Source organism: Aquarana catesbeiana, linkage group LG02 (assembly GCF_042186555.1).
Source record: "Aquarana catesbeiana isolate 2022-GZ linkage group LG02, ASM4218655v1, whole genome shotgun sequence".
NCBI classification, from domain to species: Eukaryota; Metazoa; Chordata; class Amphibia; order Anura; family Ranidae; genus Aquarana; species Aquarana catesbeiana.
The window spans coordinates 546,163,415-546,180,144 of record NC_133325.1 but is presented as its reverse complement, the minus strand read 5'-3'; the positions used below and the strand labels follow the sequence as shown (position 1 = coordinate 546,180,144).

Genomic DNA, 16,730 nt, shown 5'->3' with positions numbered 1-16,730 from the left:
TTTTTTTAAATCATTTTTATTGTTATCTCAGGGAATGTAAATATCCCCTATCATAGCAATAGGTAGTGACAGGTACTCTTTTTTGCAAAAATTGGGGTCTATTAGACCCTAGATTTCTCCTCTGCCCTCAAAGCATCTGACCACACCAAGATCGGTGTGATAAAATGCTTTCCCAATTTCCCAATGGCGCTGTTTACATCCGGCAAAATCTAAGTCATAAAATGCTCGTAGCTTCCGGTTTCTTAGGCCATAGAGATGTTTGGAGCCACTCTGGTCTCTGATCAGCTCTATGGTCAGCTGTCTGAATCACCGGCTGCATTCTCAGGTTCCCTGTTGAGACAGGAGAGCCAGAGAAAAACACGGAAGACGTTGGGGGGGGGGGGCATTCCCTCCCACTGCTTGTAAAAGCAGTCTAGAGGCTAATTAGCTGCTAGGATTGCTTTTACATGAAAGCCAATCGCTGGCTGAAAAGAATGATACCAAGATGATACCTAAACCTGCAGGCATCATTCTGGTATAACCACTCAAAGTCGTGAATGGCGTACCTGAAGACAAAAAAATGGTTAACAATAAAGCACAGTAAACGGTAAGGTATAAAAAATTGCATATCTGAAAAGCAAGCATGATAAAACATAACAACAATAAAACATTGCAGAATAGAATACAGTAAAAAAGAGCAGAACAATAGAGAGAGAGAATAGAGAGAGAGAGAACAATAAAACGACAACTATTTTTTTTTTTATTTTATATTTTTGTTTGTGTTTTTTTTTTTTTTTTTTTTTTTTACACTTTTTTTTTGTAACTAACTTTTATAACTGTAACCGGTTCCAGGTTCGGGTCTCTCAAAATGCGATGGCATCTTGGGAGACCCTGTGAAAGTGTGCTAGTCTGTGCAATGCTGTACCCTACGCTAATACTCAACTAGTGAATGGTAGCGTTCAAAACATTCACCAATGCAAAGACCAGGATTGTCAGGACAGGAGGGACAATAATAGCCGGTGTCACGCCTATATCCGCGCTTGCTGCAGACACGACATCTTTTTTGGGGGGGGTTCGCTGGGTAGGGGTACTCGGGAGGACATAAAGAAAATGCCTCTCATGCAGCCGACTGCATTTGGTTGGGGATGTGAATGGGGGAAGTACGGGCGCTGCAGAAGCGGTGGGTTCCCAATTAGGATTGGCGAATGCAGCAGGAAGGGCACTATGGACACGACGGGCCTGTGTTTGTCTTCTTGGTGGCAGCGGGACACTACTTGTGCTTGCCACCTGACCAGCTTGAACTGCACTTATGGGACTCGCCACGTCACCAAGTGTTACTGCAGTGCTGGTTTGACTACGACCGGGGTGTACTAGGCTGCTGGTGCTTGCCAGTTCACCAAAACGCTACCAAAAAAACTGTTAGCGATCGCAGGGATCAGGCCTGACTCTGCGAACGCTGCAGTTATGCATTTAGTGTTTTGTAAGTGTCAGTGATCGATCGATACTGCACTTGGGTGGGCCGGGCTGGGCCGGGCGGAGGGGCAAAACGCAGGTGCTAGCAGGTATCTGGGCTGATCCTGCTAACACTGCGTTTTTGGGAATCCTAAACTGCTGGGGACGCTAGTATAGATCTGATCGGATCAGATACTATACCACTAAGGGAGGTGTACGGTGCGTGTGTGGGTGTTAGCGGTACTGGCGCTAACCTGACGCTGCCTGGGGCTGGTGCTTGCCAGTTCACCAAAACGCTACCAAAAAAACTGTTAGCGATCGCAGGGATCAGGCCTGACTCTGCGAACGCTGCAGTTATGCGTTTAGTGTTTTGTAAGTGTCAGTGATCGATCGATACTGCACTTGGGTGGGCTGGGCTGGGCCGGGCGGAGGGGCAAAACGCAGGTGCTAGCAGGTATCTGGGCTGATCCCGCTAACACTGCGTTTGTGGGAACCCTAAACTGCTGGGGACGCTAGTATAGATCTGATCAGATATTGATCCGATCAGATACTATACCACTAAGGGAGGTGTATGGTGCGTGCGTGGGTGTTAGCGGTACTGGCGCTAACCTGACGCTGCCTGGGGCTGGTGCTTGCCAGTTCACCAAAACGCTACCAAGAAAACTGTTAGCGATCGCAGGGATCAGGCCTGACTCTGTGAACGCTGCAGTTATGCGTTTAGTGTTTTGTAAGTGACAGTGATCGATCGATACTGCACTTGGGCTGGGCCGGGCGGAGGGGAAGAACGCAGGTGCTAGCGGGTATCTGGGCTGATCCCGCTAACACTGTGTTTTTGGGAACCCTAAACTGCTGGGGACACTAGTATAGATCTGATCGGATCAGATATTGATCCGTACAGATACTATACCACTAAGGGAGGCGTATGCTGCGTGCGTGGGTGTTAGCGGTACTGGCGCTAATCTGACGCTGCCTGGGGCGACGCATATCACCACCGGGCGATCAGGGGCTAAACCTTTACTCGGTAATAAACGGCGGGTCCCCTGACACTATAAAAAATAAACGAACTAACCAGCGTCACCCGTAACGGTTATACGGTGATCAGTGGTGAAAGGGTTAACTAGGGGGCAATCAAGGGGTTAAAACATTTATTAGATAGTATATGGGGGTCCCTGTCACTATAAAACGCTGACGGCGAACCTAAATATTTACGTTCCTAACTAGCGTCACCAGCGACACTAATACAGCGATCAGAAAAATGATCGCTTAGTGACACTGGTGACGGGGTGATCAAGGGGTTAAAACTTTATTAGGGGGGGTTAGGGGGGTATCCTAGACCTAAAGGGGGGTAATACTCACTGCCCTAACACTGTAACTGTCACAAACTGACACCATGCAGTAATCAGAAAAAAAAAAAAAAATACTGCTTGCTGTCAGTTTGTGACAGGGGGGGGGTGATTGGGGGGGGATCGGGGGGCGATCGGGGGGGGGGATCGGGGGTGTAAAGTATGCCTGGCATGTTCTACTGTGTGTGTGTGTGTGTGTGTGTTGTGCACTTACATGTCTTCTCTCCTCGGCGCTGGGACGGAAACTGCCAAGCCGAGGAGAGATGACATCACATCCTCTGCCTGTGTGAAACTACACACAGGCAGGGGAGAATTCCGATTGGCTGGGAGCGATCGCGAGGGGGGGGCCACGATCGGATGGTCTCCCCCTCGCCTCCCGACGCTCCCAGTCAAATGCCGACCGCCGCTGGCACCGGGGGGGGGTCCGATCGGACCCCCCGCCCGCGGGAGGCAGATCACGTACAGGTACGTGATTCTGCCTGCCCGTGCCATTCTGCCGACGTATATATACGTTAGGCGGTCGGCAAGTGGTTAAACAGTAAAAGCAGCTGTCATCCAGAATATCTGGCTTATTTGATTTATAAACTGCTGATTCGAGCTCTCATAGCACTGCGCCATTGTAGAACAATAGCCAAGCAATTGACATTTTCAGTAAGTGAGATCAGCAATGGTGGTATCTTGAATATGTGCTCACTGCAAGTTTCTTTTATTCTGAATTTAAAACGGGATTGGATGAATGTACAGTGTGTGTTACCCTATTTCACAGATTTAAAGCCCTTTTCAACCCCTACTTAATGAGCTGCCAATAAAGTTAAGAGCATTTAATATGATCATCTTATTGAGATTGTGATGTTTTCTTCTTGTTTCTGTCTAGCTTGTAGGTAGACAGTTGACTGCTTTGGGAGCCTGGTTTATAAGAGGTGGTGTCACCCTATGCACAAGTCATTCCTGACCTTCTTCCAGAGAACCAACCTCCACATCTTACCAAATATACAGATGTTCTGATGCGAGTCCCAGGGACCAGGATGTGTGATCCACGCAATGTTGCTTTGACATTTCCAGTCTCTCAATGTCTCAAGAACTGCATACAATGGAAATACATGACTGTTGTATATTGCCTGCAAGAGGGCCCTTCTTAGGTTCCATATTTAAAGAAACAGCAGTGTTATCTGACAGTGACCTTTGGACATAATATTTCTAAAGCATGTCATGCTATCATTTCTTTTTTGTTACAATTGACATTCCCAGTGTTTAATATAACTGTTCCTTTTGAAATTTTTTTTTTTACTAAGAGATATATACCTTTCATTGTTGAGAGAGGAGCTGGTCAACCTTCCTTGTCCTCACCAAGTTTGTGCTTTTTTTTTTTTTATATGTTGAAACCACTCTCCTGCTGTAACTACTTTACCTGATGAAATTGTTCTCCATTCTATTAGATAAGGTTGTCCATATGCTACTTGACAAGGTATCTTACTATAAAATATATTTTCATTCCTTTTTTTCATTTGTTTAGGGTGAGCTTGTGCCAAAAAGTTAAAAAGCCTCACGTTTCTTGATTAATAGAAATATATGGCTCCTCCAGTGCTTGCTTCACATCCTTGAAGATCACCTGGGACCCTGAAACCCAGGTCACTCTGTAATGCAAGTATTGACCACCTACCTGTAAGTAACTGCCTCCTCACATCTTCCACTTCATGCACTTTGCTATTAATTAGGAGCAAAGTGCAGTAGCACTTTGTTAGTAGCACTGCTACTGAAGACATGGGAATATGGACTATAAAAAAGAGAAAGGAAGTAAATAGGAAATCATGAGGAGAGAGAAGGAAGAAGGGTAAGGGAATCCCAGGGGGAACAAGCGCTTGTCAATGTTTGATGGATAAAAGTGACTGGTTAAAAGACTGTCGCTGTGAATAGGAGATCCAAGTTTGCCAGACTTGAGTACGTTTTGATTGTGTGTCTGTCAAGATAGCAGTGATTTTCTCATTTATCATGATTTTTGTAACCTTGGTTTTCAGTTCCTCACAGATAGGGGTCAGGTTTTTGACAGTTAGCTAGCATTTTCAACAAGACGTCAGCAATGGCAGCCACGATATTTGTCTAATGATAGGTTTACTTTGACAGCTGACAATGCACATAACTGCCATGTTCATTACCGAGTCCTCTTTACAAAATGTCCTCCTACCACTCTGGTGCCAAAGCTTCAGGTCCGAGTTTAATGAGGTTTGTCTTTGATATCTCCTGCATACAGACCATCTTGTCCTACCTACACTGTACAAATCTGATTTTCAACAATTTTATACTGCATTTTTTTCTTTCGTATGACATATATACACACACTCTTCTGTTGCTTTGCACTCATTTGTATACAGTATTAAATTGGTAAGACATGCAATCTTTTTTTTATCTTTATTTATTAGTCTTCTACAGCATTTAGATTACTTGACAAGCACCCAACCCTGGATTTTTTTTTTTTTTGCTGTTTTTATCTTGACCCTTCTACCTTGCATTTTACTTCCATCTTTACACATGATTTTAGAAGAGTCTGACATGTTTACAAAGCAACAGTGCCTTATCTTATCTAGATCAGTTAGTTTGTGGAACCTGATGAAGACCTACCAAAAAAATAAAAATAAAGACAGGGGTGACCCATTGCTGCCCTAAAATGAACAATCACTACTTCAGGGGCCAATTTATTCTTGTGTTCTATGCTGTACACTAAAATGCATGTGTCCAAGTTCCCCAATATAAATCAATATAAATTGTGTTCTCATCTCAGCACTGCAGTGTTTTTTCTTTTTTTTTTTCTTTTTTGTGCTTTGGGAGGCCCAAGAGAAGTCAACGGCAACAGATATTAACAAGCCTTTGTTAATGGCTGTTAACTCTATCTAATCCTAAATTTAACACATTGGAAACATGCATCAACAATGCATGTCAACACACAAGGAAACGCACTGTGATGAATGAGATTGCATCTGCTCAAAGCTACATAAAAAAAACAAAGCACCTCTACACATAGAGGTCGATCTAAATAAGTCCTGGAGATTTCTTTCCCTCAGTGGATTGTTCTGTGAGAAAGCCTTACTAACCCCATAGAGGAAAGGAGGTTGTGGATTTGAATTGGGCTGCAATTGTAAAATAAAGATGAGCTCCAGGCAGATCTAAACAAAAAATAATGGGTGCAGTTATGTTATCATTAAAAATCAATCACGTGTATTTTAGATGCATATAATCAAACTATGGAAATTTTACTTCATATCATAGTTTTGAAATCCTCTGTACTAAAGAACTCTGTAGAAGTTCAGAACTTTAAACCAACAACGATCTGTTGTTTATACATGTGCTAACCAGGAATATGCTGACAGAAGGGAGCAGAGTGTCCAGAGGGATGACCTCATTGGTCTGCATTTGTTTCTTTAGCCTCCATTCATAGTCTGGGGCTGGCAATAGCCTAGCTATATTGCTCAACTGCAGTATAGAAAAGTAAGGTCTGATTGTACTCTTTAGCAAGGCTGTGTAAATCCGGATTGGATTGACAGGATTATCCATTATTATTACATCCTTCCGTAGATAACACAGCTTTTACATATGTATTTAAACTGAGTATTTGTTTGCCTGGAGTTCAGCTTCAAGAAGCTGTACACATTGTTGCAAAATTGATGGATGATTGGAGAATTATTTAAAATTCATCTTTGCCTGTAAATAGTCAGGCTACATTAGCTCACACAAACCAGAAGAATCCTCTAACAAATTTTTCAGTTTGTTTCTTGTGGTAATGGCAGGTGTGCTTTGGTCAGTCAGTTCCTATGACCTGCCTCAGAATGGATATTTAATATTGTAATGATCAGCTCTGTAATTGCTAAGTGGTTGCTTTGCAGCACCGAGGTCATGGGTTTGACTACTCCCCTGAAATTATATCCATATAGAGTAATAAAGCTTCTCCATGTGTTTATGTGGGTTACTACTACAACTACAAAATATGCCAGTAGGCTAATTGGTATTTGAACAACTGCCGCCCCAGTATGTTTCTATGTAATAATATAGGTGGAGGGACTTTAGACTGTTGTCTCTTTTTGGCAACCAGGGCCTGTTGTCAATTGTAAGTACTCTTTACAGTGCTGCATAATATGTTACTGCTCTATAAACACAGGAAATAACTACAATACTGAATCATCCAGGCAATATAGATGTAGTGTTGCTAGGAGTAACATCTTGCCTGTCTACAAGGAATCCTTTAAACTACCAGATATTAAATATATCAAAGTCCACATTGCGACTGAAGAAAACCCCCCTCCCCTTAACCTTGTTGTTCCAGACCTTTCGGGGAAGAAACATCAGCTGGAAGTGTAAAAATAAGGTCTTGGTAAAAGTGACTCAAGGCGTTGTTTGCCATGTACTTTAAAACAGTCCACAGTCTTTCAGTGTCTCTTTGATGATGATATCAGTCACCGCATCAAACACAAATTTAACATTTTGTGTGTCTGTGGCACAGGTCATGTGACCGTAGATCTCCTTGGCATCTTTCCGCATGTTTAAATCAAGAAACTGTAATTTAATATAATTTCCTGCATCTTCATATGAGTTATCACCTATGAGAAAATAAGTGAGTTACTAGGTATTCAATTGTGTATTGCAAGTAAACAGACTTGATCTATTCTGTGCAATAATCTCCTACCGTCATAATCCGGGAAACAGATACTTAAATGAACTTTTTTGATTTTCTGCTCAAAAAGATCCTTCTTGTTCAGGAAAAGGACTATTGAAGTTGCAGCAAAGAACTTGTGATTACAAATGCTGTTGAACAGATGAAGGGATTCATGCATTCGGTTCTGAAAAGAAAAATTGGTTTAATCTTTTTTTTGAGGTATGAAGCACAATATTTTAAAATAGAAATCCATGCAGTCCCTGCAGTGTAGGCAAAGCCAACCTCTACTGTAATATAAAATGCCTTTTTACAAAAATCACCTGAGTGATAGTATGCATAGCTAAAAAAAAATTAAAATTTTATTCTCTAATTTACATAGGCTCTTTTGTCGGTTATCAAATGATTGCTTAGGCATTGAGGATTGAGTTATCTTCACCCAAAAATTTTGTAATTATTCACTTCAGTTATCCAATCATGTAAAAAAAAGGAATTTGCTTTCCAGATAAAACAAGTAAATACTTACAATTTGGTAAGTCGGCCTAAATGTCTCTGTGCCACCCCTGTCTGTTTTCCTTTGGCAGACAATATAGTACTATTTCCTACGCACTTGACTTACACAGAAAGAGTTCTAAAGTAGTATTACAGGGGAATAAATTTGTTTTTCCCATCCATTGAGGGACAGAGGAAGTCCTTAACCCTTGGGTTATTTTACCACCTACAGGAATATTGACCACTGGCAAACAAACTGTGGGTCAGCCCAGTATAAACCCTCTCCTACTACCAGATTTTTGCTAGTGTCCTAGGAGGATGGACATCATCTTCAGTTCTGCTGTGTTAAAGGCTTCCCTATTTTTTTTGCTAAAACTTTTTTTTCTTTTTATTTTAATCCGAAGGATGTAGAGAATCTACATCCTTGCTGATGTTTTCTCTTTGCAGTTATCCAACATGGTCATCCTCAGCTTTGGCTTTTGGAATAGCGTATCCAGACCCTGATGGACTGACTGGCTGTTGCAGGGATAACCTAGGAGTAACCTTTGGGCACTGGGTTCCACGTGTTGTACTTTCCTGGATTCCATTCTGGTAAAAGTAAGCTGCAGCGTGCTTTCCTGGTCCAGAGCTGCTGGCATCGCCTCAAAGCTTGCCCTGTCTCTGAAGTATCACTAAGTCGATCACTACTACAGTATTGATGCATTATGTACCACTCTAGGGGAAAGGCTAGTTGCTTATACCAGTGCTGTCTCCAGCCTTAAGTCATTTAAAACTCCTAAGACCACAAAGATCTTTCCTTTGCACCTGCTTTTGAAACTATTTATCGATGGAGATTGCAAGCACCTGGCTAAGTTATTTGCACCCCCAAGCACTTATTAGCCCAATTTTACTAGGGATTTTGTACAGAAGGGGTCCATTCCTCCAGCTTAACAAGATGCATATATTGTGGGAGAGAGGACGTGCCTGTCTTCAAGGACCCAACTGATAAGCAATCAGTTGCTCTTTCTAGAGCTTCATTTTTGTCTCTCTTGTTTCTTGTCCAGGTGGAGCAGATGGCTATAGCATTAAAGTACAGCTCTGACTATTTGCTGGAAGCCCCTCATATCGTTTCCCGCATGTGTCTCTTGGCTAATGTGCTGGACTTTTGAACTCTTGGGTAAAAAAAAAAAAGAGTCTGATCTACATGGCCTCTGAGGGACAAGATCTCTTGATAGTATTGTCAAGGATGCTATTTCCATGGAAGAAGCCTAAGGAACAAAGTGCAAAGTCTTCTTTCTCTCTACTAGGAATGTCACTTTCTCTACTCCCTCAACCTCCTCATTGAGATCCTTCAAGTTTAGGTCCCAGTTCACATCCAAGGTCTGCCATATCCTCAGATAAACCTTCCTCAACATAAAGGTGCATCTTCACTTTTCAGAATGGGGGGACATTTGTTAACCTTTGTGGGTACTTGGACAGTTTCATCCCCAGACCCTTGTTTCAGGGCTACAAACTGGAGTTTCAGTGCCTGCTCTCTCCGTGGTTTCTCACCTCTGGCTTACCCCTGTTATCGCACAAATTAGTCGAGCTTAATAGAGGCCTTTTGGGTCTTATAGATCAAGGTTTCCAGGGTGGAAATGTTTCAGGGATTTTACTCCTACCTGTTCCCCACAGCCAAACCTAAAGGGGCATCTGCTCTATGTTGGATTTTAAAGCTCTGAATGTCTTTATTTAGGTAGGTACAGAAATTTTACTGGAGATCACTAAACCTGTCATCACCTCCATTTACTAGAGAAACTTTCTGGCTTCTGTGGACAACAGGATCCTTATGTCCCCATCTTTCAAGTGCATCAGCAATTCCTATGCTTTGCTGTGAGACTTCGCAAGTTCATGTCTATTTGGCTTCTTATCTGCACCTTTGGTATTCAGCAAGGTGCTGGTCCTGCTATTAGCCCTGCTGAACTCATCCCTATTGTGGGTTACTTTGACCTTCTGTTAAGGTGACAGTCAGCAAGAGCTCTGTTGCACAAAGTGTCTTTCGGTATCCAGATCTTACAGTGATTCAGGTGGATCCTGAAACTTCAGAGTTTGTTGCTAGAAAAGACTTGTGTATTTTGGACACAGCCTAGGCCAAAAGTGTTCCTTCCACAAGATAAACTTCAGACTCTCCAAACTCGGGGTCAAAGTCTCATGCAAAAGCAGAGAGCTGTACAACTTCTGGACTGGAAAGTCTTTGGGCTTGATGGTAGCCCCCCCTTTAGGCATTTCCATTTGGCCAGGTTCACTCCAGACTTCTGCAACGCAACATTCTTTGGTTAAGGGACAAGTCAATCCAGTCTCTGGACAGACCAATTTGTGGGTTTGTTGGTAACCTGTTTGTCCCTAGCTTGGTGACTCAGGAATCTGGCTCTGGAGTTGAGAAAGTTCTCTCCCCCCCCCCCCCCCCCCATCTTTTGGATCATCTTTGTGACAGATGTCAGGCTGGGGAGGAGCGGATTTCCTACAAATTAAAAGTTAGCTGAACGGCTATAAAGCCACTGGATCACTTTTACAATCGAGAGTAATAATTCTAGCCCCAAACCTCCTGTGTAACTCTAAACTATAAAGGCTTTTAAAGCATTGCCTATGGGAATTTTTAGGTACCATAATATGCCACTGTTCCACGGGCATACACATTACACATACATTTACTGTGGTGGGGCAGCCGCTCTGCGCAGAATCACCTGTACATGATCTGCGCTCGCAGGTGGGGGGGGCATGCGCACGTTCGCTGGTGCTGTGATTTGGTTCAGATCCGATCACTCTTCAAGTCTAGGCCAATAATTTATGGCCTGGACCTGCTGATTGGTTCTGACAAAACCACCTGTGTCTGTGTTTGCATCACTTTCTGTGTCTGTGTAATGTAATCTTCTCCCCTGGAGTCCTTTTCGGTTCCAGCGTGAGAAGAGAGCTCATCTACTGTGAGTAGCACTACACTGACACCACATCACATTTTAAGGCCTCTTTCACATGGACGGATAGAATTGTGCTTTTGGCTGTGTTTTCTACCGCAGCTAAATGCACACAATGCTTTCCTATGGCCTCATTCACACACTGCGTTTAGCTGCGTTTTCATTACATGCGGTTTGGTGCGGATAGAAAAAATAGAATTGAGCGATTTAGCGCAGCTATCCGCGCGTAACCGCAGTGCACTGTGTCAGCTGCGGATAGCAGCGCCGAGCTGGCTCGCTCATCGGGAAAGAAAAAATTTTTTTTCCTTTCCCACAATGAGTGACAAGCACTGTTTGGTATGAATCTTGAGGGGGAACTCCACACCACATTTTAAATAAAAAACTGGCATGGGTTCCCCTCCAAGGGCATACCAGGCCCTAAGCCGAAAAAATGGCGTGGGGGTCCACCTCAAAGTCCATACCGGACCCTTATCCGAGCACGCAGCCCGGTCGGTCAGGAAAGGGGGTGGGGACGAGCAAGCACCCCCCCTCTGAACCGTACCAGGCCGCATGCCCTCAACATGGGGGCCCCCAGATCCCGCCCCCCCCCACCCTATGTGAATGAGTATAGGGTACATCGTACCCCTACCCATTCACCGAGGGGAAAAAAGTGTCAATAAAAAAACCCACAGTGGACAGGTTTTTAAAGTGATTTATTAGGCAGCTCCGTGGGTTGTCTTTCGACTTCGGTGGTCTTCTTCCGACTTCGGGGGTCTCTCAGGCCTCTTCTCCCTCTCTCCGGTGTTGTCTCCGCACTCCCTGGTTCTTCTCCGGTGCCTTCTTCCTTCTGCCGGGCTCCTCCGCTATCTTCTGCTCTACCAAATATTAGCGCTTAGTCATTACCTCACTAAGCGCTAATATTTGCGCAAAACGCAACTACCTCCTTGTCCCCCGCTCCATCTGTTAACCACCTACCTGTCACATGAGCTTCAATAAAGAGGATTGCAGCTGTCTGGAAACATTTGCTTTATGATCCTTTTAATGAACTGGTACCCAAAACTGAACTACATATTCCAGAGGAGGTCTTACTAATGGATTGTACAGGGCCGAAATGATGCCTCTATTTGTGAAGTCTATACCTCTTAATACAAGAAAATGCAGCTTGGCATTGCATGCTATTAGTAAGTCTATGATCCACCCGAACACCAACATCTTCTTTACAAAAAAAAAAGTTTAAATGTTACAGTGTTTACTGGACTGCATTGCATTGTGAAAGGTTCAGCTGTGTCCTCAGACCATGTCTTGGTAACAGATTTGGAAATGTGGGTTACTGACATGAGGCATGTCATGGCAGTAATACATGACCTCTTTCAGAAAATACTAGTTTGCCAAGTTGTTATACTGACTCCCTGGCTTCAATACTTTGAGTCATTTAGCTGAAAGAAGTAGCTATATCGGGAAAGTCAAAAGTCCTTACCTGCAAACTTTTTGTAGGTCAGTGATTCAAAAGTTAAAGCAAGACAGTCAACAATATCATGTCAAACAATTAGCAATTTCAGAAAGAGAGGTTAGCAATAGCAGTCTCCATGTTTCGTGCTTGATAGGTTTTATTTAAATGTAAGCAAAACGAGACAGAAGATATTGTGCATACCACTTCCAGACCACCCCACGTACCTGTACTGCAGCAGGGCGGCCCGCCTTTGCAAAGTCATGTACAGGTATGTGACTCGCACCCGCCATCACCACGGTGATCGTATTCGGTTCAGAATGGATTACTCATCAGCGCCAGGCCAATGAACCTGATCGGTTCTGGCAAATCAGAACCTCCTGTGTAATGTAAACACAGGCACAGGAAATTATGTCATCTCCTCTCCTGAAGCCCTTTTCGATTCCAGCGAGCGAGAAGATCACATCGATCAGTGAGTACACAAGCACTGCACTGACACCAGTACACATAGGCACATATTTCACCCCCTGATCACCCCCCAGTTAACCCTTTCGCTTCCTTTCAGTGTCACCAAGTGCAGAGTTCATATTTTTTACTGATCACTGTATTGGTGTTGCTTGTGATGCTAAACAGCATTAGGGCAGTTAGTGGTAGATAGTGTCAGTCCCTGGTAGGTTTAGGTTACCCCCATATATTCGCTAATAAAGGTTTAACCCCTTGATCACCCCCAATTAACCCTTTCACTCCCCGTCAGTGTCATTAGTATAGCGTACAGATTTTTTTTTTCTGTTCACTGTATTAGTGTCACGGGTGACGCTAGTTAGTGTCAGTGTCATTTAGCGACCATCCCAAACCTCGTCAGATTTTAACTCTTTGCCAGTAACACTAACACACACACTATATACCTCCATTACTAAAATGTCAAATGAAAGGTACTCTAGTGAAGAGTCTTACAGGATACTGATCATGACAGATGAGAGCAGGGAGTCCTCACTGTCAGGCTCAGTATTTGAACCTGTTGAGAGCGGCACCCTGACAGATAGCTCTGACGACGGAGTAGTGGTCCCTGTGGCACCCGTACTTCCCCCCCATTCACTGGCCAACCCGGAATTCAGGTGGAAACAGCAGATTTAACGCCCCTTGAATTTTTTGAGATGTTTTTCACTGAAGATCTGTACGAATCTATTGTGGACCAAAGCAATTTATACGCTGGTCAATTTATCACCCAAAACCCAAATTCGACCCTTGCCAGACAATTCGGCTGGAAACCTATAACTGTTCCCGAATTTAAGACCTCTCTTGGCCTATCCCTCAGCATGGGCATTACTAAAAAGAGTGAGTTGCGGTCATATTGGTCCACTGACCCAAATCATCATATGCCCATGTTCTCTGCTGCTATGACCAGGACTAGATAGGATCAAATATTGTGGTTCATGCATTTGAATGACAATGAACTCTGTCGTCCTCAGGGTGACCCTGAACATGATCGGCTCCATAAAATTCGGCCCCTTGTAAACCACTTCAATGAAAATTTTGCAGCTTTGTATATCTCTGAACAAGATGTCTGCTTTTGATGAGTCACTGATTACATTTTCTGGCTGCCTTGTTTTCAAACAATTTCTTCCCAGCAAGCGTGCCAGATATGGGGTTAAAATGTATAAGCTCTATGAGAGGGCAACAGGCTTTACGAGGGAAAAGATAGCAGCATGGAGCCCCCCCCCCCCCCCCTCAACTGTCCAGACTTCATAGGGAGCAGCGGCAAGATTGTTTGGGACTTGGTGTCACCCTTATTCAAAAAGAGGTACCATTTTATACGTGGAAATTTTTATTCAAGCGTGGCACTTTTTAGACACCTCTTTCAATTAGGAATTGGCGCATGTGGCACCGAGTGATCCAACGGCTTGTAAATGCCCCACTTGGTCAGGGGGAGGGAGCCTGTTTGAGTTCCAATAAATTACTTGCAGTGAGATGGAAGGACAAATGGAATGTTTTTGTTCTGTCTTCCATTCACCCAGATACGGCAGTCCAAATTACTACGGCGACTGATGTTGTTGGGAAGCCCCTCTGTGTCCACGACTATAACCGTAAAATAGGAGGAGTGGACTTCAACCACCAGATGATGGGTGGCCGTACTTGGTTGCCCGTAAGGCCAGACGCTGGTTTAAAAAAGTGGCTGTATACCTAATTCCAATTGCCTGTGTACAACGCTTATGTGCTATACAAAGTGTCAGGAAGAACTGGATTCTTGCTAAAATTTCTGGAAGAGGTCATTGAAGCCCTTCTCTATCCAGGGGGTGCTGTGGTCCAATTTCCCAACTCAAATGCCGTGAGCCAGCTGCATGAGACGCATTCTTACTGCTTTACTGTATTTTATGCCATGCTTTAATGTTTTATTGTTACTGTGTTTTTATTATTTGCTTTGCAGGTATGTCATTCTATTTTTTCCTGCACTGTTACTCTGATTTATTGTTAACTATTGCTTGCTTTGCAGATATCTCATTCTACTGTTTTACTGTACTGCTACTGTGATTTATTGTTAACCGTTATTTACTTGCAGGTACTCCAATTAGCTGAAGCACTGATTTGTTTACATTAATAGCAACAGGTTTTACTCTCACGATATGTAAATCCATGACTCCATCGCTGTAGGAGGTGATTTCACAGCCACAGTTAAAAAAAAAAAAAAATATGCTGAAGCATAGGGGCAGGGGTGGACATGGGGCAGATTGCCCCTATAGTTACATAGTAGGTGAGGGTGAAAAAAAAGACACAAGTCCATCAAGTCCAACCTATGTATATGCTTCGGCATGTATTTTTATTCACTTTTCTTGGCAGAGATTTCTTCATCCACATCGATCAATGTGAATGGAGCAATCTGTTAGGTTCTTTTCCCCAGTCGTCTTCCCCAGAACAGCCCATAAGAGAAGCACCTCCTCCAACAGGAAACACATCACCAATACACTTTAAAAGGCACTGAACTGGTCAGTTTTTCATGTTTCCTCCGGAACGGAGGAGATTCATCACCTGGAACCTGGTTGAGGGAGACCTCTGTTCTTTGGTTTTCCTTTTGTTCCACCCACATCTTTACCTACTTGGCTCTACTGGGAGCAGCTAGTATGATTTTCTGCAAGATGACCCTCAAAGACCACTCTGGAGAGATAAGTGGTAGCTTGGTTCCCTTTCTCCTTCTGTGCCTGGTGAAGGCCATGTCTGGAAGTGGCATACCCCCTTGACAGGAAACGGCAAACAGCGTGGGTTCTTCGTCCAAGTGTCTGGGTGCGTGCACTGTCTGGACTACAGGACATTTTTGGGTGGGGGCTCGCGCAATAGCTACATTGGTTTGTGGCCTGTCTGTGTTCCTGTGTGACTGGATGATGCACGGGCAGTAATCCTGGTAGGGGAAAAGTAATTTCCAGGCACCGGAGGCTCTGGTTCCAAGCCTCTTCTTTGGCGCAGGAGTAGAAGGGGTAGCTGGTGCCTTTTTAAATAGCATTTCCTTCAAGCACAGGCTGTCGGAAAGCTACAGGTGGATGAGCTAATACTGCATTTTGGGTAATGCAGACTACAGCTCAGGCGGATACAGGCGCCTTTGGCACCAGCAGGACACGGGTAAGATGGAGGTTGCTAAGCCTACTTTCACTTGTGCTTGCTCCTAGGTTTTCACCTAGCCTGTAATTTGTCACCTGGGGCCCCTTGAGTTTGGGTTAATGTGACAGGGCACTGTTGGGCTCCCCCTATTTACCAGGAAGCATAATGAACCTGACTAGTGCCAAGATCCCTTACCCCTGTGCGATGAGCTGTAGGAGATCCCTAGAAGGTGGATTGGGTGGGGTTTTACTGGCCCCACTACTCCTTCCCAACTGGATTAATGCAATAGGTCCAGTAAAAGGACATCTTCCTTTGCTTTAAGGGGAGAGGATGATGATTCTTTCTGTATAGTTGCTTAATTCCCTGGCAGTAAGGGAACACAGTACAGTAAATCTTCAGGGTTTATTGTCCCTAGAAGACGTGGATGTTTTTTTTTTTTTTTTTCCTTTTCTTGTTTTTTTTTTTTAGGGCTATCTAGTAGACTTGACATTTAGGGGAAAATGTCAGTGTTTTTGCATGTTATACTAGTTTGCATACTAGCATCTGTAGAGGTTAAGAGAGAGGAAAGTATTATTTATTTTTTTTCCCAATCTTACCTAGGCTCACAGAGCACATTAATTAGCCCTAATTGTTTCTATTAGGCCCCTTTCACACGATTGGACCATTTAGGTCCACCTGTCAGTTTTGACGGCGGACCTGAACGGGCACTCCATGTTAGCCTATGGAGCGACGGATGTCAGCGGAAACATGTCCGCTGACATCCGACCTGGTCCAATCCGCTAAAAGCAGACGGATGGCCCTACGTCCAGGTCCGTCGCTATCGGATCGGGTGAGATCTGATGAAAACGGACATGCTGTCCGTTTTCATTCGATCCCTCCAT

General features: G+C 43.9%; 2 protein-coding genes across 4 annotated transcripts in view; one reads left to right on the top strand and one right to left on the bottom strand.

Annotated features, from left to right (window-relative positions):
- Positions 1–5,166, top strand: part of GNAI3 (G protein subunit alpha i3) — a 102,236-nt gene extending 97,070 nt beyond the window's left edge. The window contains exon 9 of the mRNA XM_073615894.1: positions 3,649–5,166. The gene's annotated coding sequence lies outside the window, so the exon portion shown is untranslated. The remainder of the gene's footprint in view (positions 1–3,648) is intronic.
- Positions 5,167–5,509: 343 nt separating this feature from the next.
- GNAT2 (G protein subunit alpha transducin 2) overlaps positions 5,510–16,730 on the bottom strand; it is a 171,576-nt gene continuing 160,355 nt past the window's right edge. For all 3 annotated transcript variants that reach the window (XM_073615895.1, XM_073615897.1, XM_073615896.1), the window contains exons 7-8: positions 7,447–7,600; positions 5,510–7,360 (exon numbers count right to left, since the gene is read on the bottom strand). In XM_073615895.1, coding sequence (XP_073471996.1) covers positions 7,170–7,360; positions 7,447–7,600 — 345 coding nt within the window. In that variant the 3' untranslated portion in view covers positions 5,510–7,169. The remainder of the gene's footprint in view (positions 7,361–7,446; positions 7,601–16,730) is intronic.